This window comes from Cotesia glomerata, linkage group LG5, assembly GCF_020080835.1.
Source record: "Cotesia glomerata isolate CgM1 linkage group LG5, MPM_Cglom_v2.3, whole genome shotgun sequence".
NCBI classification, from domain to species: Eukaryota; Metazoa; Arthropoda; class Insecta; order Hymenoptera; family Braconidae; genus Cotesia; species Cotesia glomerata.
The window spans coordinates 25918191-25943802 of record NC_058162.1 but is presented as its reverse complement, the minus strand read 5'-3'; the positions used below and the strand labels follow the sequence as shown (position 1 = coordinate 25943802).

Genomic DNA, 25612 nt, shown 5'->3' with positions numbered 1-25612 from the left:
TATGCAAGAAATAAAAGAAAGAAATAAATATTGAAATATTTTTTCATATAGATAACTTATTGTTTGCAATTAGTTAACTTTTTACGATAGGAATATCTAAATGTACTTTTGTCCAGCCAATATTTTTTTAATGAGTTGACTTAACCCATAAATAAGGGTATTAGCTTCAATCCGGTGGCAGCGTATAATGATGGCGCCTGATAATGTGTAGAGTAAAATGAAAACGTGTGAAGTGTAAATGACAATAATTACCCAAAAATTTCTATAGCTTCTTAACTGCTGTGAAAACGTTTAAGATTTACACACTAATTACAATTGGATATTCGTAACTCTAAGTACACTTAGATTTTATCATTTCAATATACTTTAATCTCAAAAAAACAACTTTATTTTCACTTATTTCTTTTTATCATTATATCAACTATTAAATTCTAATTATTTATTCACAACAGCCTGATAATTTTCTTATCAATAGTATTGTTTAAAATTTTTAAATTTTATCCATTTCAATACGCTTAAAAACGTTTTTTCTAAATGCTTAATATATTTTTTTTTTGTATGTACAATTTTATTTCTAGATAAAATATTTATTTTTTTAATTTAAGGAAAAAAAATTTTGAATTAATCTTAATAAAAATATTTTTTTATAATTTTAATTAATGAAAATTAAATTAGCCGACATTTAAAAATTTATTTAATTGAAAAATAATTTAAAAAAAAATTAAAACAAGAATTTTCACATGTAAAAAATTTTAAAAATTATCCGTGGAATTTTTTAAAAATAGTTTTTTAGTTCTAATTTTTAATTAAAAAAAAAATCAAAAATTTTTTAGTGTCGGCTTACTTAATTTTTATTTTTAATTATTATTATTGATAAAAGCAATTGAAAAAAATTTTAAACATACTTTTTTTTATAAAAGAAATGATGACAGCAATGCAATTTTATTAACAATATATTCAAATTTATAACCTCTAATTGAAGAAATAAAATATACTTACAATTTTTTTGAAGATACTGAAGTCAGCTGATATTAGAAATTTTATAATAATGAAATTATTATTAAAAAAATTAAATAAAAACATTCCACATGTGAAAATTAAAAAAAAAATTATTAGAAGTATTTTTTTAAATTATAATTGACTTGTTAAAATAAAAAAAAATTAACAGCTGCTAGCAAACTTCAGTATTGTTAAAAAATTATAGCTAACTTCAGTCAACATAAATATATTTTCTATACACTGAAGTTGATAGACATTATAAATTTTTTAATAATTTTGTAGCAATTAAATATAAAAATAAAATTAGCAGACAGCTGACAATTTTCAGAATTTTTTTATCAATAAAATTAATACTAAAAAAATGCACATGTAACAAATTTGAAAAACTACACGTGCAGTTTTTTAAAAAAAATTTTTTATTAATAAAAATTCCATATTTAATAAAAAAATTCCAATTTAATAAAAAAATTCCACATTTGAAAATAAAAATAAAATTAGTGAAAATTTTTTGAAGTGTTTTCTTTTATTAAAATTGATTTTTCATAAAAATAGCGTTAGCTAACTTCAGTATTAACTTCAATATTAATGATACTGAAGTTAGCTGACAGCTGTGAATTTTAAAAATTTTTATAACAGTCATAAAAGAAAATATGAAGCTGAAGTTAGCTGAAAACTGTCAATTTTTTATGACACTGAAGTTGGAAGACATTAAAAATTTTTTTAGAATTTTATAGCAATTAAATTATTATTAAAAAAAATAAATTAAAAAATTCTACATATGAAAATTGATAAAAATTACAAGTGAAAATTTTTAGAGGCTTTTTTTATATTAATTGATTCGTTAAAAAAATTTTTAAAATTAACAGCTGACGGCTAACTTCAGTATGATAATTTTTTGGATTTTTACAACAAATAAATTACTATTAAAAAAAAAGGCAATAATAAATTTTTTTGACATCTATAAGTGGAATTTTTTATAAAAGTATTATTTTAATAATTTATTTGTTTAAAAAAATCATCAGATGTCAGCTGACTTCAGCATTATAAAAAAATGCTTCTAAAAATTTTCACTTGTAATTTTTATTAATATTCACATGTGGAATTTTTTATTTAAATTTCTTTTATAATAATTAAATTGCCAAAAAATACTTTTTTTAATGAAAATAAAGTTAGCCGACATTTAAAAAATTTTATAATTTTTTTTTATTAAAGAATTATGACAAAAAAATGTTTTCATTTGTTAAAAACTTGAAAAACAATAAGTGCAATTTTTAAAAAATATTTTTTAGTTATAATTTAATAAATTAAGCAAAATAAAAAAATCTAAAATGTCGGCTAACTTTATTATTATTTTTTTTAAATATCGATTTAAAAAAAAGTTATTTGAGAATAAGAAATATTAAAAAAAAAAATTCCAACAATTTTCTAACGACCCTTGCCTTGCAGTGTTATTTTAATCAGATAAAAAATCCTAAAGAAAATCCGGCTTAACTACTTTAGAAGTGTGGCGTCAACGTAATATATAATATTTCGTATCATATAATATTTCGTAAAACCGTAAAATTAACCAAAGGTGTGAAGTGACATAAGTACAAAAGAGCAGTATATCTACTACTGTACTGTGCGAACGTCAAACATTTAAATACTAATTACAATAGCATAGTAATAGCTCGAGTCATAGTAATGAGATTTTAGTGTCAAATAGATCCAGAAGCCCTTAGTTAAACAATGCCTCTGAGTAACAAAGGTTATTTTATCAAGTGTAAGACATTTTTGACACACAGAATAATATAGATAATGAAAATCATCCAAACAAATATATGAGGCGCCAGCTAAGAATAATTTAAAAAATATATCATTTACGTTTAATATAATCATAAATCACAGAGTAAAAAAACATTATCGCATTTTCGGAGAATCAAGCAGCTGTATTATGGGCACCTAACGCGTAATTACTCTCTAATTAACGTAATTTTTGGATAGGAAGAGGCGCCATGGACATTAACGATTGTTTTATTCTACCACAATCGTAAATGCGTTGACAAATCAGTTAAGCTTCTTTCCACGTGTCACATCTGGAATGTAAGCTGTAAGTAGAAAAACGTTAGCATTAAAATTATCTAGATCTTAAATCTGCCAAAAAATTTTTTTTTAACTGTTGCGCATATTTTTATTTAATTAGTTTCTAGTTACTCACTTATTACTAATAATTACGCCATCCTTTTAGGTTCTTACGCATCACTTTCTTCCCCCACAGGAAAAATAATTTATTAAATATTTTGTTTACAGAGTTATCGTGTTATCGTTCCTCTGCACCGAGGGTGGTCCGTCTGGACTCTGATACCTATGTCTGCTTGTTTACAGATAAAATCAGATGAGTCACTTTTATCTTTTTTACCATATGCAGAATTCGGCGTTTTCTTTAGAAAAATTAAATTAGCTGACGTCGGAAAATTTTATTGAAAAATAATTTATTTATTTCTTTACATAAAGACCCAACAGCAAGAGTATCATGTAGGAAATATTAAAAATTTTTTAGTTAGCAATAAAATTTATACATAATTAGAGACACAGTAATTTGATTATTTAAACAATTTAACTATTTAACAACTGGGATATTTTAAATAATACATAACGATTTGATATGTTTGAAATTAGATTTGTCATAACCAGCGCAGTTTGAGAGAAATTGTTGAAAGATAATGAGAATTTTAATGATTTTTTAGTTCAAGTTCTAGCAAATAATCAAACATTTTGTTTTTAAAGATTTCTACACGGAAAAAAGTAAACTGTAATAAATAATAGTCTATTTATAATAAGTAATGGTCAACTGCTAAAAATTACCATTTCAAACAGTAAAATCATGATTTTACTATTCACTTTATAATATTTACCATTTAAACGTTAAAATTTACTCTTTACATGGAAAAAAATATTATTTCAAACAGTAATATTCGCTATGTAAATGTCTAAAATGTTAAAGTATAATAATTAAGAAGTCAGACTTTGATATTTATCATTTTGTGGAAGTACTTTTCCACTCTCGAAAATTTTGCGTCAACCACCGTACTCTTTGGGCCATAAAATCCTTTCCCCGGCATTCAAGGGGCTCATGACGTCACGGGACCCCAAGAACAACGCTGTGTTAACAAAGGCTAACACCCTCAAGAGTCAAGGGGCACGAGAGAGACTTTCCTCAGCCTCTGAGATACACACATCTACGGGTTACTACACTTATCATATTTTCCTTTACTTAACGTATCGTATTATTGTAACCGCGGAGTACCATCTTGACATTAATACTTATACACGAACTTAATCTATTGTATCATTTTACTGATAACTATATTCTACGGGATTGATTAATTATTGTGAAACTTTATTAACTTCATTCGAATATTGTAAAGAGTATAGTTATAACTTGAATAAATTATTAAATTAAAGAAATAAATTGCTACAGAGTTAGAAGTGGGATACACTATCGTGCTCACATAGTGAATAGTGTAGTGAATAGTGCGGTGAACAGTGATTTTTAATAAATTTAAAATCATGAGTCGTGACCGAAGATCAAGGCGGGACCGTGATCATGAGAGTGATCGTCACCGGAAAGATCGTCACAGATCTCGATCACCGCATCGCCACCGTGAATCACCACCTCGGCAGAGGGGTGCTTCCAATAGTCGATTGAATCCAACTGTACCAAACAATCGACAAACTGACAGTGAAGCCAGCAGCAGCAGGAGTAGCGAGTTTCTGATGATTGAGAAACTCACAGAGGTCCTCTCAGGTTTTGCACAATCAGCACGTACACCAAGACCTAGCGGTGGCAGTTTCACCAACGAGAAGGCGATTCCGGAGTTTGATCCCAAGGAAACCAGCCTATCTGCTGCGGAGTGGATTGCCAAGGTCAGCGCACACGCTAGGCTTTATGGATGGGACGAGCGGACAACCCTTTACATGGCGACATGCAGGCTTAAAGGTAACGCAAAACTTTGGTATACAGAATTGCATGATTCGCAGTTAACGTGGGGGGCATTCTCTTCTTTAATTGCCGAGCAGTTTCCGGGTGAGTCGAATTACAGTAAATTATTTAAAGAAGCCGCGAACTTCGAATGCGCCGTAGGTCATGATCTTGTAGCGTACTCTTTCCTTAAAATAGGAAAATTGAAGAAATTAAAACTTGAAATACCGGAGAATAAATTAGTTTCATGTGGGGGGATTCAAGACGATTCGATCCGCACTACTTTAATGACTCACAAATTCCAAACTATCGCGGAATTGAATGAGTGTCTCGCGAATTACGAAACTACGCACAAATCAAGAGATCAGAGTAAAGACGCGAAAAAGTCACACGTGCGAGAGTCCAGTAAAGTCAAAACTCGGGAAGACAAATCGAAAAATGTCTGTTACGGTTGCGGTAAACCTGGTCACCAACGTCACAACTGTCCAGAAGTATATTGATGAAAAAAATTAAAAATGATCAAATGTCTGCTAATTTTAGTCTTCTCTGAGCTGTCATTTTATTAGCTGAAATCAGAAAACTAAACACCGAATCTAAGAAAAATGTAATTAGGTCAAGTAAATTTTTCATTAATTATTCAAGTGATAAGATAAATTTTTATACGCACTTAGAATTAAGTAAAATACTTGACGGGTTTTTCCAGACACTCTCAGAGTCGGAACAGAAGCAAAGTAACCTGAAAAAACAGAAGCACTTGAGCTTATCTCAGTTTCCGAAGGTCCTTCACGGATGGTACTGATTTTTTAACTTGGATAATAAATATTACAGGGTTTTCGAGGGCCAAGACACCCCGATGAGTTTTTTTTTTAAACCCAACGCTTCGTGACAAGTTCCAGGTCAAAATTCAGATACTTGGATCCTGTGGAGGTATCGCTTACGCAGTTAATCCGGGAATAAAATCTTCGACCGTTTTCACACTTGCTATTTATTTTCTTTTAATACTTTTATAAATAAATTTTTTTTTTTGTTTCAGATAAAATTTAATTTTTTAAATTGAAATTGATACTTTTTAAAATTATTGTATCAATTTTTATTTTTATAAAATTTCAGATTTTTTTCTCTTTTAAAAATATTTACAGCGTGTCATAAATTTTTTATTTTTTTATTTAATTTTAAAAATATTGTCTCTATTTTTTTCTTTTTTGTACAAGTAAATATTTTTAATTTTAATAATTATTTCCATATTTATTAAAAATTCCCGCTGATTAAAATTTTATCTACAAATTTCATAATATTAAATATCATAATTTTAAAATCCTTAATTATTTAAACTCATTCTTAAAATTTATTACCTTAGTCACACATTTTCATTGTACTAAAATAAAACCAAAATTCAATGCTCCATTATAAGCTTCATTAAAAGAAAACTTAACGCTTTAAAATCTTTAGAATTTAAAATAATTTAATGGACTATTATTTCCTTACAATTGTCTTCTTTTACAAACGCATTTAACAAAAATTATTTTAACAAATTTCACAACTTAAAAGTTATATAATTTTGTTGGTAAACGGAAAAAATTTTAAAGTCATATTATTTCATAATAATTATTATAAAATAAGAATTATAATATCCACCCCCACAATTTTCCTGAAAAACAAGCACCCTTAGAATGATAAAAAAAGAAAAAAAAATATTATTATAATTTTTATTTTATAATAATTTTATTAAAAAAATATGAATTTTTAATAATTTAAAAATTTTTTCCGGGATTCAATTTTGTTTATTAAATTAATTAAATTATTTATTTTAATCCTAAATTTTTTGGAGCTTCAAAACACTTTTCCAACTAAAAAATACATAAATTAAAAAATTATAAATTAAAATTTATAACTATTAAAAAATATTTTTCAAAATAAAAAAAAAACAATAAATAATAAATTATTTGTTTGTCCATTTTAGCGAATAAATAATTCAATAAATTCTCCGAGCAGCCAATAGGATCAGTAGGCGTAACTATTTCATCCAATCAGAGGTTAGTTACAAAAACCTACGTTTTCTGAAGCGTCATGCCGACTTTGAACTAGCCGGGATATAAAACCCGGCTTATGTATTTTTTCTTCAGTCTTCAGCAAGTCTTCCAAGACATCACATTGCTCAAATTTGTGCCTTAGTAATTTTTTACTAAAATAAAAATTAAATTAATCAAGTAAAGAGTGCAGTGACTTACCGAGTATTTTATATAATAATAATAAATAAAATAAAAATGCAAGTTCTTTCGTATTATCCTTCAATGATGTACAACTGTGGTCCTCATCCAGGTAAATGTTTAACTGTTTATTGTCTTGCTTATTGTGCTGCGTGTAACTTCAATAAGGACTTAAATATAAATATATAAAAGATGATACCTGTTAAAAGGTGCCGCTCAAAAAGACCGCGGTTCATCCGACCGGACAATCGTTATCTGCCCGTGAAACGCGAGTAAAGAGGCAGACGAGATTTTTGGGACCAATACACAATACTCGGATGGATAAAAATATATCAAGTCTGCCGAGCAATTATCCCGAGAGACTTACGCTAAGCTTTTCAATAGCAAATCCATCTTGTCGCCGCAAAACGCCGCGATGATCTCTTTAATCTTTTCCGACAGCAATTTCATTTTTTTAAATACTTTTTTTTTTTATGGAATTTTTAATTAATTTTTTTATTTCAGTTGACGGTCATCAAGCTATTGATGTCAAGCTGGACAATAAAAATCTTTGGATGAAGTTCCATAATCATACGAATGAAATGATTATTACTAAACTTGGACGGTAAGTTTATGAAAAATAAAATTTTTTTTACTAAATTATAATTTTTTTTAAAAAAGTTTTAATTTTTTATAGTTAAAATTTTGCTTTGAATTTTTTTTAATAACTTTACACATAAATTTTAAATTCATTTTTTTTTAACAATTTATTAATTGAAATTTTTAAGGATATAAGCTCATTTTGATGTTACACTCATCAAGACCTTTCATTTGAGTACCCACATCAATTTTTCATATATTTATACATAATATATATGTATATATGAAAAATATATCAAAAATGCATGTGGGTACTCAAATGAAAGCTCTTGATGAGTGTAACATCAGGATGAGCTTATATCTTTAAAAATATGATAAGTTTACAAAATACAATGCAATTTTTTAATTATTGACATTTTTAAAAATATAAGCTCATCCTGTTATTACACTCATCAAGACCTTTCATTTGAGTACCCACATCAATTTTTCATATATTTATATATTTTATATCTATATGTATATATGAAAAATATATAAAAAATGTATGTGGGTACTCAAATGAAAACTCTCGATGAGTGTAACATCGAAATGAGTTTATATCTTAAAAAAATGTCAATAATTAAGAAATGACCTTGTATCTTCTGAACTATTGACATTTTTAAAGATATAAGCTCATCCCGATGTTACATTCATCAAGACCTTTCATTTAAGTACCCACATCAATTTTTCATATATCATATATTTATATATATTATATGTATTATATGTATGTACATTTTATATATTTGTATATATCATATATATATGTATATATGAAAAATATATCAAAAATGCATGTGGGTACTCAAATGAAAGCTCTCGATGAGTGTAACATCGAAATGAGTTTATATCTTAAAAAATGTCAATAATTAAGAAATGACCTTGTATCTTCTGAACTATTGACATTTTTAAAGATATAAGCTCATCCCGATGTTACATTCATCAAGACCTTTCATTTAAGTACCCACATCAATTTTTCATATATTTAAAATATTTATATATATTATATATATGTATATATGAAAAATATATCAAAAATGCATGTGGGTACCCAAATAAAAGCTCTTGATGAGTGTAACATCTTAATGAGCTTATATCTTTAAAATATATATTATATATATGTATATATGGAAAATATATCAAAAATGCATGTGGGTACTCAAATGAAAGCTCTTGAAGGGTGTAACATCGGGATGAGCTTATATCTTTAAAAACGTCAATATTTAAGAAAGTACAGTACAATTTATCATAATTCATTACTTAAAAAAGCAAAATTTTATTTATTTACAACAAGTCACGGCAGTGACGTAGTGACTGCAAGACTGCTAGTAATTTTTATTGCAATAAACATTTAAATAATATTTTTTTTTTTAATTAATATTAATATTTTAAAACTTAAAATAAATCTAAACTATTTCGTCATTACATTAAAAGATTAAAAGAGATAACTCCAAAGAAAAAAAACATATTTATAATCGTTTTCTCATTAGACTTAAATTACAAATTTCATTTACTGTAATTCAGATTTGACGAGGACACGACACATAAAATAAAAGAAAATTTACAGCAATTTTCTTTAAATTTACAATGTAAAAAAATTTATCGGCGGCTTTGAAGTTCTTCCAATTAGCCTTCTAAAGATAAGACACTAATAGCTTATATTTATATTTAAAAAAAAACTGTAAAATCCAAAATTTTAAGTCTCTAGAATTTTTCCAGCCGGGTGATTTTAAAAAGTAAGTCTGACTACAGACAGAGACACCCTTGTCACATTTGTCGCGACGTAGACGGCGCGAAATGAATAATCTAGTTTTTGAGAAATGAAATAAAGGAATAGAATTTAAAAGGTTGAGAAAGAAAAAATAAAAAGGTACTTTAGTTTACTATTAGAGCGTATATTGTCGGTGGTCGTTGGTTCGTTATTAGACAGAATAAGAATAAAGAAGAAAACAGATTACCGGAGTAGAGTGTAGCCAGACGAATTGAACCCGGCGCCAAAAAACTACTTGTCTTAGTCTTTTAAATGCCGCCTACTGTTTAAGATCAGGCCCATCCGCTATACTAGTTGGAGTAGCTAAGTAAAGCTTAGACAAACATATGAAACATTAGACCCAAAGCCAGGTCGCTATTTTTTATGACTAGGACCGACCACTCGGTGAGATAGAAACCTTTTCTCACATTCCTTGCTTACATAACTACCTCCAAATTATTTATTAAAATTATTAGAAATAAATTAATGTTTTTATGATTACCAAGTATTAGTTTGAAGATAAAAAAGACAAAGGTCCTTCCGCTTCCGCTTCCTCTGCAAACCCCGTTAATAATATATCAACGCCTCTCGATAACATATTTAATGTATTAATATATAAGGACTTCTTGGTAGTCTTATCGGTCCTGGCAATAAAAATTGCAGCAGTGTCTTGCGATCGGCTCGACGATAAGACACTTCTGAGTGCGACTAATCGTCACGTCGCCTCTTTGGTCAGCAGCCAGACAACCGACAATAAAAATACTTTTGAAGATAACCATTTTTAGAGGATATAACATTATGTGTCATGTTGTATTGAAGAATTGTTATTTTTTCACACGTGTTAGAAACAGCTTTTTTTTATTGACCATGCCACTTTTGTCCACGTGTTGGACATGTGTATTTTTTTTTCACTTTCACACCTCGCTTTTTTTTTGTCTAAAAATTAAAAAAAAATAATAATTTCAACTATTTATAATTTTATTTACTTATGAGATTAATTTAGCATTTGTTTAATAATTTTTTTAATTTTATAACAAATTATCGCAAAAGAAAATTAGAAAAAAAATTGACATGTAGAAATTTTGAAAAATAAAAAATGCAATTTTAGATTTTTTTATCAATTAAATTAGAACAAGAAAAATAATAATAAAGCTATCCGACATTTTTGATTTTTTTATTTTGCTTAATTTATTAAATTATAACTAAAAAATTTCACTTATAGTTTTTGAAGTTTTTAACAAATAAAAAAAATTTTTTTTTACTTTTTTTCTAATAATTCTTTAATATTAAAAATCATAAAATTTTTTAGATGTCGGCTAACTTTATTTTCATCAAAAAAAACATTTTTACAAAATTGCACGCATAATTTTTAAAACTTTCTACATGTTAAATTTTTTAAATAATTTTTTCAGTAAAATAAATTCTAAAAATTTTTAAATGTCGGCTAACTTTATGTTCATATTTAAAAATAATTTTTTTGAACAAATTCCTTTAAAAAAATTTTAAGAGACTGCTAACTTTAATGTTATTATTTACTTACCAAATTTTATTGAAGAAAATTTATGATACTGAAGTTAGCTAACAGCTGTCATTTTTTTAAATTTTTATAACAAATCAATTTTAGTAAAAAAACGCTTTTCAAAATTTCCACTAATTTTTTTTCTTCATTTTCACAATTGTAATTTTTTAATAATTAATTTTAATTACTTTTAAATTATAAAAAAATTTGTCTGTCACTTCAGTGTTTCAAAAAATATTTATGTTGACTGAAGTTAATTATAATTTTTTAACAATACTGAAGTTAGTTAACATCTGTCAATTTTTTTTATTTTTTTAACAATTAGAATTTAAAAAATACTTCTGATTTTTTTTTAATTTTTATAGGTGGAATTTTTTTAATTAATTTTATTAAAATTATAAAAATAATTTTTAATATTAAAATCAGCTGATCAATTTTTTTTTTCAAAAATTAAATTAAAGTTAAAAAAATGTGTGTAAAATTTTTTAAATCTAAAAGTAGAATTTTCTATTTTAATTTTATTGTAATAATTTTTACAATAAAAAAAATAAAACAATTTTAAAATGTCAGCTAATTTAATTTTGTCAGATAACTTCAGTGTCAAATTTTGTAATGACATTGAATTTTTTTAGAATTTTCTGCTAATTAAATTATAATAAAAAAAAAATTTAATTAAAAAATTTCACATGTGAAAATTAATAAAAACTACAAGTGAAAATTATCAGAAAAATTTTTTTTATTATAATGATTTGTTAAAAAAATTTTTAAAATTAACAACTGACAGCTAACTTCAGTATCATATTAAATTTAACTGTCACTTGACAATTTTTAAATTTTCTTTAACAAAAAAATTTGTTCCAAAAATTAATTTTTTTAAATTCCTACGTCAATTTCTTTTGCTATAATTTATTTGTTACAACAATTATTAAATATCTAATAAATTAATTTTCATAATTTTTTAAAAACACATCAACAAAATGGATGAAAATTAAGTTAGCCGACATCTAATAATTTTTGGAATATTTTTTTATTAAAAAAATAAAATAAAATTTCATTTGTAAAAAACTGTAAGTGCAATTTTTTAAAAATATTTTTTTAGTTTTAATTTAATAATAAAAAAAAATTAAAACCGGCCAATTTAGTATTAAACAAAATGGCGGCTCGCGGCTAAGTTCAGACATAATAAAATAAAATTTCATTTATCTTCCTTGTTAAATTTTCTTCTCAGTTGAAGGAAGAAAATTTTTTTTTAGTAAATAATTATACAAGATGAAAAAATAAAAAGTCATTCATCATATGGCAGCAATTATCTTAAGACAAAAAATAAATTTAGTTTCCCTTTTCAGATAAGACTTTAAAAAAAAAATATATATATTGTTGAGTTGCGTAAAATTATTCAAGGACACTAAAACAAAACTATGTTAGAAATATGTTACCTGTTATAATGTTGGAAAGGTCCGGCTGGATGAGATGAGGATGAGAGCCAGGTATAAACCGTCAGCAGAGTTTTTAACAAGTGTAATTAAGATAAGGCCTGAGAACAAAGTAAATTTTAAATATATGGAAAAGCATTAACTGACATTAGCATAGCGCATATAGTAATTATACGTGAAAAGCAAACAACTTAACCTAAATAGGTTGTCTCGCGAATCGTTGAATTTATTAAAAAAAAAAAAAAATGACAGCTGATTTTAAAATTGTGTATCAATGTTAATATTTCTTTTTTTTTTTCTTACAGGCGGATGTTCCCATCGTTCCAGGTCACAGTAGAGGGTCTAGATCGTCGATTGCACTATTGCGTGATGATGGAAGTAGCCCCGTCGTCTAGACGCCGTCACAAGTACGTGGGATGTGAGTCAACAAGTGGCTCGGTATGCGACGGTGAGTCGAAAGTTAGGGGCTGGACTAGCGCCGGAGCAGCTGAACCCCAGCCCCCGATTCACAAGAGAATTTATATTCATCCTGACAGTCCGGCTACTGGGTCTCACTGGATGAATCAGCCTATCAACTTCACTAAGCTTAAACTTACTAACAATGTCGTCGACCATCACAACAATGTAATTATTCATTTTTTTTTAAAGCAAAATTTTTTTTTAGTCATTTGAAGAAAATATTAGATGTTTTATTTTTTAATTGACTTTTTGTTGGAAATTATCGATATTATTAAGAGAATAAGCAAAATTTTGTGTCCAGGATAGTCATATGATAAAATCGGTTTTTTTAGTCAAATTTAGTGTCATTGTGAAGGTCTTGATTTGAATTTGTGCCTTTTCAAGGTTTCATATTACTCTCACCGATAGTCAATTTATGATGATAAGTATTTAGGCTGCATTCGGAAATGCTCTATTTCTAGAAACATGATTAAGAAATTACCTTGTATCGTGTGAACTATTGACATTTTTAAAGATATAAGCTCATTTTGATGTTACACTCATCGAGACCTTTCATTTGAATACCCACATCAATTTTTCATATATTTATATATATATATATATATATATATATATATATATATATCATATATATATATATATATATATATATATATATATATATGTATATATGTAAATATGAAAAATATATCAATTATACATGTGGGTACTCAAATGAAAGCTCTTGATGAGTTTAACATCGAGATGAGTTTATATCTTCAAAAATGTCAATAATTAAAAAATGACCATTTATCTTGTGAAAAATTGACATTTTTGAAGATATAAGCACATCCTGATGTTATACTCATCGAGACCTTTTATTTGAATACCCACATCAATTTTTCATATATTTATATATATATATATATATATATATATATATATATATATATATATATATATATATATATATATATATATATGTATATATGTAAATATGAAAAATATATCAATTATACATGTGGGTACTCAAATGAAAGCTCTTGATGAGTGTAACATCGGGATGAGTTTATATCTTCAAAAATGTCAATAATTAAAAAATGACCATTTATCTTGTGAAAAATTGACATTTTTGAAGATATAAGCACATCCTGATGTTATACTCATCGAGAGCTTTCATTTGAGTACCCACATCAATTTTTCATATATTTTATATATTTATATATTTCACAAATACTAAATATATAAAATATATGAAAAATGCCATGTAGGTACTCAAATGAAAGCTCTTGATAAGATTAACATCAAGATGAGCTTATATCTTTAAAAATATCGTAAGTTGACAAAATATGATATAATTTCTTAATTATTTATATTTTTAAAAATATAAGCTCATCCCGATGTTACACTCACCAAGACCTTTCATTTAAGTACCCACATCATTATTTCATATATTTATATATATATATTATATATGTATATATGTATATATGAAAAATATATCAATTATGCATGTGGGTACTCAAATGAAAGCTCTTGATGAGTGTAACATCAGGATGAACTTATATCTTCAAAATGTATATTATATATGTATATATGTATATATGAAAAATATATCAAAAATATATGTGGGTACTTGAATGAAAGCTCTTGACGAGTGTAACATCGGGATGAGCTCATATCTTTAAAAATGTCGATTTTCAATTTAATACACACTATTTTAACAATTTTTATAACAATTCAATTATGATGAAAATAATTTTATATTTAGAAGTTAAAAAAAATTAAGAAGTGCAAATTTTTAAATAATTTTTTTTATAATAATTGATATATCTTTATTGATTCATAAAATTTTTATTTAATTATTTAAAAAAAACCTATTATTCAAATTAAAATAATAAAATTAACAAGTACAACTTTATAATCTAAAAGTATTAATTTAATCTTCTAGGTCGTACTATGCTCAATGCACAAATACATCCCAAAAATCTGGATCATCTTATCATCACCAAACGAAAACATGATGAACCTGTTCTCTCAACCATCATTGACCTTCTCCTTCCCAGAGACGGAGTTCATCGCAGTGACGGCGTATCAAAACGAGAGTATCACCAAGCTAAAGATCAACCACAACCCCTTCGCAAAAGGATTCCGCGAGACCGGCAAGAGTTGCAAAAGGAAGCTCGAGATTTTCAATAAGAGCCTGCAGGACGAAGAAGACAACTCCTGCGACGAGCAAAGCTGTCGCTTCTCCACCTCAGGAGACAGCGGAGTTAGCAGCAACGAAGGGAGCAGCCCCCCGCCGATGATCCAGGAGGAACTCCAGTCTAAATTCTACAGGCCTTGGTTAGACGCTCCTTAGACTTCAACCATTTCTGTTTACTCTTGCGGGTACCAAGTACCGTTATATTAAATTTAGACAAAAAAGAACAAAGTGCTGCATGTCAAAAAAGATAACACTGCCTTTCTAGTTTTTTCAAAGGCTAGTGATATCTTTATTATATTATTACAATTACAATAATTGAACATTAAATATTCATATATTTTATAATACCAAAGTTTATTAAAAATATCAAGAGACTATTGTACATATTTTAGTTTAAGATTTAGTAATTTTAAGAAGAATTTGTATTGAATAAAATATTTTTTTAAAATATAAGTATATATATATTTTTTTTTTTTTTTTTTTTTTAATACTTATATTGTAAAAATTATTATTACTTAAAATATTTATTAAGTAACAAGGTCTCGGCTTATTGTACGAAATTACTCGCTTTGTTATATATGTTATTATATTAATGTTGAGTAGTGAGTCTGTTATCGATAATCCAATCTTAAATAGTAAGAGCACGCGACCACGCCGGGGAAAATTTATAAAGTCAAGGGCTTTTAAATGACTAGATGACTAGACAACTCGAGTACTGCTTTGTGATGATAAATATTTTGATGGTTTTTAGTTTAAATAATATTCAAGTCAATAGATATTTAAGTAAACTTTGAGTGAGGTTGGGATGAAATTTTTGATACGCTTTTTTAAACGACTACTTGGCTCATGAGCTACCGTGTTTCAGAATAAAATTAATTTAAAGTTTTCTTTTATAATTATTAAATTATAATGCAAAATTTTTTTAATTATTTTGCCACAAACTAGCAACCTTGCAGTCACTACGTGACTGCAATGACTTGTGAACTATAAATAAATAAAATTTTGCTTTACTAAATAATTACTTTTGTTAAATTGCACTGGACTTTCTTAACTATTGACATTTATGAAGATATAAGCTCATCCCGATGTTACACTCATCAAGAGCTTTCATTTGAGTACCCACATGCATTTTTCATATATTCTTCATATATACATATATGTAGTATATATGAATATATAAAATATATGAAAAATCGATGTGGGTACTTAAATGAAAGGTCTTGATGACTGTAATGTCGGAGTGAGCTTATATCCTTAAAAATGTCATAAGTTGACAAAATACAATATAATTTCTTAATTATTGACATTTTTAAAAATATAAGCTCATCCCGGTGTTACACTCATCAAGAGCTTTCATTTGAGTACCCACATCAATTTTTCATATATTCTTCATATATACATATATGTAGTATATATGAATATATAAAATATATGAAAAATCGATGTGGGTACTTAAATGAAAGGTCTTGATGACTGTAATGTCGGAGTGAGCTTATATCCTTAAAAATGTCATAAGTTGACAAAATACAATATAATTTCTTAATTATTGACATTTTTAAAAATATAAGCTCATCCCGGTGTTACACTCATCAAGAGCTTTCATTTGAGTGCCCACATGCATTTTTGATATATTTTTCATATATACATATATGTAATATTTATAAAAATATAAAATATATGAAAAATTGATGTGGGTACTCAAATGAAAGGTTTTGATGAGTGTAACATCGGGATGAGCTTATATCTTCAAAAATGTCAATAGTTCACGAGATACAAGGTCATTTCTTAATTATTAATAATTTTAAAGATATAAGCTCATTCCGATATTACACTCATCGAGACCTTTCATTTAAGTACCCACATAGTATTTTTTATATATTATATATATATATATATATGGTATTTGTGAAATATATAAATATATAAAGTATATGAAAAATCGATGTGGGTACTCAAATGAAAGGTCTTGATGAGTGTAACATCGAGATGAGCTTATATCTTTAAAAATGTCAAGAGTTAATAAGATACAAAGTCATTTCTTAAATTATGTATCTAGAGATATTTTCGAATACATCCTTATTCTCTTAATTAATTAATAATAATGCTAAATTAATTAATAATATAGATAGTACTTACTTAAATTTTACTAAAATATTTTAATTTTTAAAATAAAAAAAAAAATTTTTTTAGATTTATTAAATTTAAAATTAAAAATTTTTATTTTACAATATTTTAATTTCAGTTGAAAATAACTCATAAGTTATATAAACAATAATTAATTATTGCTGAAAGTAAAACTCTTACTAAAGATGAGTTTTCTCTTTACTCAATTCAAACAAAAATTTCTCTCAGCATAAAACGTACAAGTAGATCATATAGAAAGTTAAATTAAAAAAAAATAAATCCCAAAATCAGAGAAATAAAAAATTGCATCGAGTTGTAGCACAGCTAACGGTATGATTCCGTTATTGCATTAAAAATATGTTTACATTTATTATCATTATTTTTTTTTTTTTAGCCAAGCTTATTAAAATACATTGACAATAACAGAGTTTGAATACCAAAAAGACTTCCGGCTGGAGGCGTGATCTTACTGACAACACAGTACTTATCTATTTATTACATAGGAATGTAGACGTACCATAGACATACGAGAAATATAAGGTAATAGCCCCAATTATTAACAGGGGTCTAAATATTGACACCCTAAATTATTTTTAAATATATTTAATCATCTGTAATAACAATAACTATCATAAAAATTTTTATTAAATTCTAATTAATTAAAAAATTGAAAAAATTTACTGTCAGTTCTAAATATTAAATATTAATTATTAAAAAAAAAATAATACCACCAGTTCATCAAACCAGCTTACGAACGTTTATTTTCTTAACAACTTTGATTAGAAATGAATTTTTTTTAAATGCTGAGTTTAAATTCATTTCTTCATCTAATAATATCATCTTTTTTTTTTTTTTAATTAACAATATATGAAAAATTTATAAAATTGAATAATCTAAATTAATTGTATGCTTTATAATATTTAAATAATGGGTGTCAATAACAAGTTGATAATTTTTAAGTTGAATCTCATATTGACATCCATTCGACAGCGCTAAGACGTCTTTTTTTGACTTTAATCTAAAAAATTAACTGTAAGAGTTTGAACTCTTTTGATTAAATAATGGTATTTTTCTTACCTAGGGCAGGAAAGTAAGAAATGTCTCAGATTACATGTAATTGTTGACCGAGGCGAAGCCGAGGTCGACAAACATGTGATCTGAGGCTTTCTTACTTTCCTGCCCGTGGTGAGAATACTATTTTTCTCCTCGACGGAGGCGGAAAGCAGCATTTTCATTTAGCGCAGCGGGCGGAAAATTGACGCTTTCCGCCCGGAGGGGAGAAAATTATTTTAATAGTATATTACACACCTAGGGAAGTAAAGTAAGAAATGTCTCAGATCACATGTAATTGTTGGCCGAGGCGAAGCCGAGGTCAACAAACATGTGATCTGAGGTTTTCTTATTTACTTCCCGAGGAGTGTATACTAATTTTTTGTCCGACGAAGGCGGAAAGCGGCAACTTAGTTTAGCGCAGCGGGACGAAAGTTGCCACTTTCCGCCCGGAGGGCAAAAAAATATTATACAGCCCTTGGGAAGTAAAAAAGAAAACCTCAGATCATATTTTTGTTGACCTCGGCTTCGCCTCGGCCAACAATTACATGTGATCTGAGGCTTTTCTTATTTTCCTTCCCAAGGGGTGTAATATACTATTTTGTATTTTTAAAAGTAGTTAATCATTAATGGAAATTATTATTAATAAACTTTAATAAAATTGATTACTTAATAATAAGTTTGGATAAATAAGAATAATCAGATGATTGTAGGCATACTTAGTATAGGTGTCAATAATTGGGGCGAAGGTATGTCAATAATTAGATCAATCAGTTTTTGAACCTGCCAATAATTGGTGTATCCGGATGATCTATTCAATTATTTAAAATTAATTAGTAAATATGAGTGATTATGATTTTAAAAAATTTGACTAGTAAAAACATTACTTGAGACATTACCGCAAACAAAATTCAACGATATTGATACTTGATTGCTTAAAAAAAATCAAATCATAACTTTGTCTCCAATAGTGTCAATAATTGGGGCTTTTACCTTATATAATTATTAATGATAGATAATTATTGAATTGTTCAGGCTTTCACATGCAACAGCGAGCATCACCGCGCCCGTCCTTAGAATACTTTGGACAGTAAGGAGGATCATAGCTGGTCAAGCAAAAAGACCCTTTGGACCCAGAAGGAGTGTGCTGCCCAACAAGAAGATCCTGTCCCTGTCTCACGGTGATTCTCGGACCCGATGGACACCTCCTGGAGCAAGGCTCGGCGACCAGAGGCCTGTCTCCGTCGATGCTCTGAGCCATGTAACAAACTACCCAGACATGGCTGCACAATTGGTGGTTCTGCTTGTCTTCGCAGAACGGCTGGACCTTGCCTCCGTTGACGCAGACGTCAACGTGTCCGACCCGCCCGATCTCGCCGTAGTACCCGGCGTTGGTGTGGATCACCTCGACGAAGTCAGCGTCGCCGCTGTCCAGCCGGTTGCCCAGGCCAGGACGCACCAGGGGACGAGCCGGGTCCAGGCCTACGATCCGGTGCATCCTGAAGAGCAGGTAGTTTGCCATTATGCCGCAAAGGTGAGCGCCCAGTGAGTGGCCCACGCAGGTTGTACGGGCGATGGGCATCCCCAGGTGCCGCAGGTTGGTTAATGATAAGGCTAGACACCGGGCTACTGGGCGGAGGTTTGCTACTGATGATGGGTAGCATGGAGCTGCTGATAGCTTGCCCCAGTCTACTAGGAAGACGTTGTAGCTTCCGTTTTTCATATATGCGTCTCTTAAAACTGAGATTGGAAGGGTGTCATCTCCTCCTGGAAATTTTTTTTATTTAAAAAAATTATGATTTTTAATATAAAATTTAATTTTTTAATTAAAAGTTTTGTTTAAAATTTTTAAATGAAAATTTTATTTAAAATTTTTAAATGAAAATTTTATTTAAAATTTTTAAATAAAAATTTTTAAATGTAAATTTTAAAAAAAAATTTTAAATGTAAATTTTTAAATAAAAATATTTAAATGTAAATTTTATTTAAAATTTTTAAATAAAAATTTTTAAATGTAAATTTAAAAAAAAAATTTTAAATGTAAATTTTTAAATAAAAATATTTAAATGCAAATTTTATTAAAAATTTTTAAATGTAAATTTTATTTAAAATTTTTAAATGAAAACTTTATTTAAAACTTTTTAATTAAAACTTTCATTTTATTTATTAGAAATTTAATTTTTTTAATTAAAAATTTTATTAAAAATTAATATTTCAATTCTCGTCCATGTTTTAAAATATTTAAATGACTAAATCTTGGAAATTTTACGATCTAATGAAATAGTCTTTTCTAAATAACATATATTTTTTGCAAAAACATAAACTAGAATTTCTATATTAAATTTTAGCGTTCAACTATACCTCGAAATTTTCAAAGCAGTACCCATAACTTGAGCAGGCTGGGGCCGTATAATTTTAACAGCACTATAACCTCTAATAGGTTTATAGACTAGTGATCAGCATTGTAATTTGTATTAATTACTGTAATTTACATAAGTTTTATGACTAAAAATTAGTGTAGTTAAAAATTATTGAACGTTTTGAATAGAGTTTTTTTGATTTATAATTGAAAATTTGCTTTGTCATTCATAAAAAGTGTAAATAAAAAATTAAACACAAACATTTCTCATTTTTAAATGAACATATTAAATATTGAAAGTATTATTTTTAATATTATTCAATAATATGTTATTTTCTTTAGATATTTCAATAAAACGTTGAAAATTTTTGGTGCGCCTATTGCCATATATTTTATTAGTTCAACAACTGCTCCCAGAGTGTTCAACTACTAAAGCTAGTCAGGATTGATTGTTCAACTACTACTCCTTTCATAGTATTTTTTAAAAACGTTGTCAAAATATAAATAATCAATTATCTTTGTTATTTCGCTCATCAATTTAAAATTGTTAATATTTTCATGAAAATCACTAATTTGAACTAATAATTTCTTTATATAATAAAAGTAGGGTCAAATAAGTTTTACTTTGAAATCTATTCAACTACTGGGTACTTTACCTTATCATTTTTAGTAAAAAAAATTTTACGATCTAATGAAATAGTCTTTTCTAAATAACATATATTTTTTGTCAAGACATAAACTAGAATTTCTATATTAAATTTTAGCATTCAACTATACCTCGAAATTTTCAAAGCGGTACCCATAACCTGAACAGGCTGGGGTCGTATAATTTTAACAGCACTATAACCTCTAATAGATTTATAGACTAGTGACCAGCATTGTAATTTGTATTAATTACTGTAATTTACATAAGTTTTATGACTAAAAATTAGTGTAGTTAAAAATTATTGAACGTTTTGAATAGAGTTTTTTTGATTTATAATTGAAAATTTGCTTTGTCATTCATAAAAAATGTAATTAAAAAATTAAATACAAATATTTATCATTTTTAAATGAACATATTAAATATTGACAGTATTATTTTTAATATTATTCAATAATATGTTATATTTCTTTAGATATTTCAATAAAACGTTTAAAATTTTTGGTGCGCCTATTGCCATATATTTTATTAGTTCAACTACTGCTCCCAGAGTGTTCAACTACTAAGGCTAGTCAGAATTGATTGTTCAACTACTACTCCTTTGATAGTCTATTTTAAAAACGTTGTCAAAATATAAATAATCAATTATCTTTGTTATTTCGCTCATCAATTTAAAATTGTTAATATTTTGATGAAAATCACTAATTTGAACTAATAATTTCTTTATATAATAAAAGTAGGGTCAAATAAGTTTTACTTTGAAACCTATTCAACTACTCGGTACTTTACCTTAATTATTTTATAAAAGAAAAAAACATTTAAAACGCTTTAATTCAAATCTTCTTTCCAATAAGTAACTATAATTAAAAAAAATTCAAACTCACCGGCATACCCATGAATCAGAACAATATTCTCCTTCGTAGGATCGTAATCAAATCTGAGCCAATCCGAAGACCCATGGACAAGTTCTCTCCTCGGTTTTCCCGGAGTGTACAAATAGATATGCACATCCGGATCAGGACAGTCATCAGTATCATACCCGCGCCTCCAGATACAATCTTCATTCTTCAAATCATTAGCCGCGCCGCTCTCAAAAGCTTCTTGAATAGGTCCCTTAGCGAGTCTCACCAGCTCCTCGGTGATCCCGGCCTCGAGCTGGCTCGGAAGCAAATATACACACAGGAGAATCCAATTGATCTTCGCCATGGCAGGTAAAATATTTTATCTAAAATATAAATAATAAAAAAAAAATAAAAGATGAGTCTAAGTGGAGAGCAAACGTTCACTGCAGAATAACTTGGATTACTAAATAGTGTTTGCTGTCAATTGTTGGTGCGGGTATCGGTGCGTATGCTTCCCCCGCCATTCGGTTGGCATACTTAGCTACTGCTTCGACGATGACGTTCTACCCGGTACCGTTCACCCTGGAATTTGTTTTATTATTATAAATGACAATAATCTAAATAATTGTTGGATTTTTTATTTTATTTTTTTTTAATAAATTTCCTGGCAAGTCACCCACTGGCCTGATTGTCTTTATTTAATAAAATAAAATAATAAAACGTGAAAGGTTTGAAAATTGTCTTACTTACTTGGCTGCTTACTGGTTACTGAACAACTTATTATCAACTTGAGAACTTACTGGTAAGTGCCCACATTTTATTTTAAAAACTTTCACGCCTTATTTCTCATTATATCAGCTCGCTGTCCAGGAGAGCAAGAGTAAGAGCAGTGAAAGTTTATCTAGTTTTTTTTTATTCGGCAATTTGGTAAAATGATACAGAAAAATTTTCCGAGTCTGGGAGAATTCTTCAGCGTTCTTGGATGCTAAAAAAAAAAAAAAAAATGTTAGGATGGTGATTTAATAAAAATTAATTTATTTATGAATTAATAATTAATTATTGATTATAGATAAGTACATTGAACTGACCTTGGGTACTTTCTTTTTCTAAGTCTTCTTTTTTGCACATTAAACATTAATTATATATGTACAGGTATTATGAAATTATTAATTCATCGCGTAATGTGATGTTAAATTACTTAACAATTTTGTTTTAAATTGTTATTTTTATATTTAATTTTAAAATGTTAATTAAATTAAATAATTTAACAATTGTTTGTTAAATTGTTATTTTTATATTTAATTTTAAAATTTTGAAATTTAAATTAAATTAGATAATTTAATAATTTTTTGTTAAATTGTTAGTTTTAAAATTAAATTAAATTAAATAATATTATCAATTTTTTTGTTAAATTGGTTATTTTTATGATTAATTTTTAAAATGAAATAATTTAACAATTTTTTTTAAATTGTTATTTTCATATTCAATTTTTAAAATTAAATAATTTAACAATTTTTTTTTAAATTGTTATTTTATATTTAATTTTTAAAATTAAATTAAATTAAATAATTTAAAAATTTTTTTAAATTGTTATTTTTATATTAAATTTTTTAATTTTAATTAAATTAAATAATTTAACAATTTTTTTTTTAATTATTTTTATATTAAATTTTTTATTTTAATTAAATTAAATAATTTAAAAATTTTTTTAAATTGTTATTTTTATGTTTAATTTTTAAAATTAATTTAATTTAACAAAAAAATTTTTAAATTATTTAATTTAATTTAATTTTAAAAATTAAATATAAAAATAACAATTAAAAAAAAAAATTGTTAAATTATTGAATTTAATTAAAATAAAAAATTTAATATAAAAATAACAATTTTACAAAAAATTATTAAATTATTTCATTTAATTTAATTTTAAAAATTAAATATAAAATAATTTAACAATTTTTTTGTTAAATTTTTAATTTTAGATTTAATTTTAAAATTTTAATTAAATTAAATAATTTTAAATTATATAATTTAACATTTAATTTTTTAATTTTTATTAAATTAAATAATTTAAAAATTTTTTGTTAAGTTGTTATTTTAATATTTAATTTTTAAATTTAAATTAAATTAAATAATTAAATAATTTTTTTTTTTAATTATCATTTTTATATTTAATTTTTGAATTTAAACTAAATTAAATAATTTTAACAATTTTTTTGTTAGATTGTTATTATTATATTTAATTATTTAAAACTATTAAATAGAAAAAAAAAAAAAAAATTACAAAAAAGTTTTGGCGTCAATAACGGAAGTTACTTTATACTTTGTATAAATTATAATAAATAATTGATCATCGAATTATTGTACAATAATTATGAGGTACGGATAAATTTAAATATTAGATTGTCGGCAGTAACTTCATTCAATGTAAAAGACGAGAGTATATAATTTTTATTACTCAATAATTGAAATCACTTGTTTTTACATAAGAAATAATAACAGAGGTTACTCTGTTGAGAATAAATAGATTTTCTTTATTTTTATTGTTTATTTGGTAATAATTGTTTTTAATATTTTTTATAAAATTATGTTTTGTATTTTATTAATTCATAAAATAAAAAAAAAAGTATTTTAAATCTTAACAGAGTAACCTCGTGACTCTTGACTGTGGTCAGGATTTGTTGCCTTAATAATTAATGGTGTCAATTTTTGATATTAAAGCGAAAATATTGGTCGTATAAAAAAATTTTTTAAGTTCAATTTTTAATTTTGTAAAAAAAAATTTTTCTTGTTATTTTTTCTTAGGACCACAAGAAAGCCGTAATTTGAAAATAAAGATTTTTATAAGCTAAAATTTGAATAATTAATTAAGAAATGGCGTTGTATCTTGTGAAATATTGACATTTTTGAAGATATAAGCGCACCCTGACATTACACTCATCGAGACCTTTCATTTGAGTACCCACATCAATTTTTCATATATTTATATATTTATATATATGTATATATGAAAAATATATCAAAAATGCATGTGGGTACTCAAATGAAAGCTCTCGATGAGTGTAACATCGGACTGAGCTTATATCTTAAAAAATATCAAAACTTAAGAAATGAGCTTATATATTGTGAACTATTGACATCTTTAAAAATATAAGCTCATCCCATTATATATATGTAATATGTATATATGAAAAATATATCAAAAATACATGTGGGTACTCAAATGAAGGCTCTTGATGAGTATAACATCGACATGAGCTTATATCTTTAAAATTATCAATAATTAAGAAATGACCTGGTATCTTGTGAACTATTGACATTTTGAAAGATATAAGCTTACTCCGATATTACACTCATCGAGACACTTCATTTGAGTACCCACATCAATTTTTCATATATTTATATATACTATATATATGTAATATGTATATATGAAAAATATATCAAAAATACATGTAGGTACTCA

At 26.3% G+C, this 25612-nt stretch overlaps 2 protein-coding genes across 5 annotated transcripts; one reads left to right on the top strand and one right to left on the bottom strand.

The window, feature by feature from the left end:
* Window positions 1-6983: 6983 nt before the first annotated feature.
* Window positions 6984-15584, top strand: LOC123265500 (T-box transcription factor mls-1-like). 2 transcript variants are annotated; one of them, XM_044729294.1, is made up of 4 exons: window positions 6984-7279; window positions 7672-7771; window positions 12793-13111; window positions 14877-15584. In XM_044729294.1, the coding sequence occupies exons 1-4, from the start codon at window positions 7225-7227 to the stop codon at window positions 15285-15287; spliced, it is 885 nt and encodes a 294-aa protein (XP_044585229.1). In that variant the 5' UTR covers window positions 6984-7224; the 3' UTR covers window positions 15288-15584. The 2 variants fall into 2 exon arrangements, with proteins under 2 accessions (XP_044585229.1, XP_044585230.1); XM_044729295.1 differs by lacking the exons at window positions 6984-7279; window positions 7672-7771 and adding an exon at window positions 12430-12541.
* A 1847-nt stretch (window positions 15585-17431) lies between these two features.
* Window positions 17432-23360, bottom strand: LOC123265312 (phospholipase A1 member A). Of its 3 annotated transcripts, none has more exons than XM_044729008.1 (5): window positions 22900-23360; window positions 22614-22731; window positions 22192-22532; window positions 19301-20072; window positions 17432-17793 (listed from the first exon to the last, which is right to left on the bottom strand). In XM_044729008.1, the coding sequence occupies exons 3-4, from the start codon at window positions 22511-22513 to the stop codon at window positions 19345-19347; spliced, it is 1050 nt and encodes a 349-aa protein (XP_044584943.1). In that variant the 5' UTR covers window positions 22514-22532; window positions 22614-22731; window positions 22900-23360; the 3' UTR covers window positions 17432-17793; window positions 19301-19344. The 3 variants fall into 3 exon arrangements, with proteins under 3 accessions (XP_044584943.1, XP_044584945.1, XP_044584944.1); XM_044729010.1 differs by having other exon boundaries at window positions 22192-22731; window positions 22900-23134; window positions 23238-23360; XM_044729009.1 differs by having other exon boundaries at window positions 22192-23360.
* Window positions 23361-25612: the final 2252 nt, after the last annotated feature.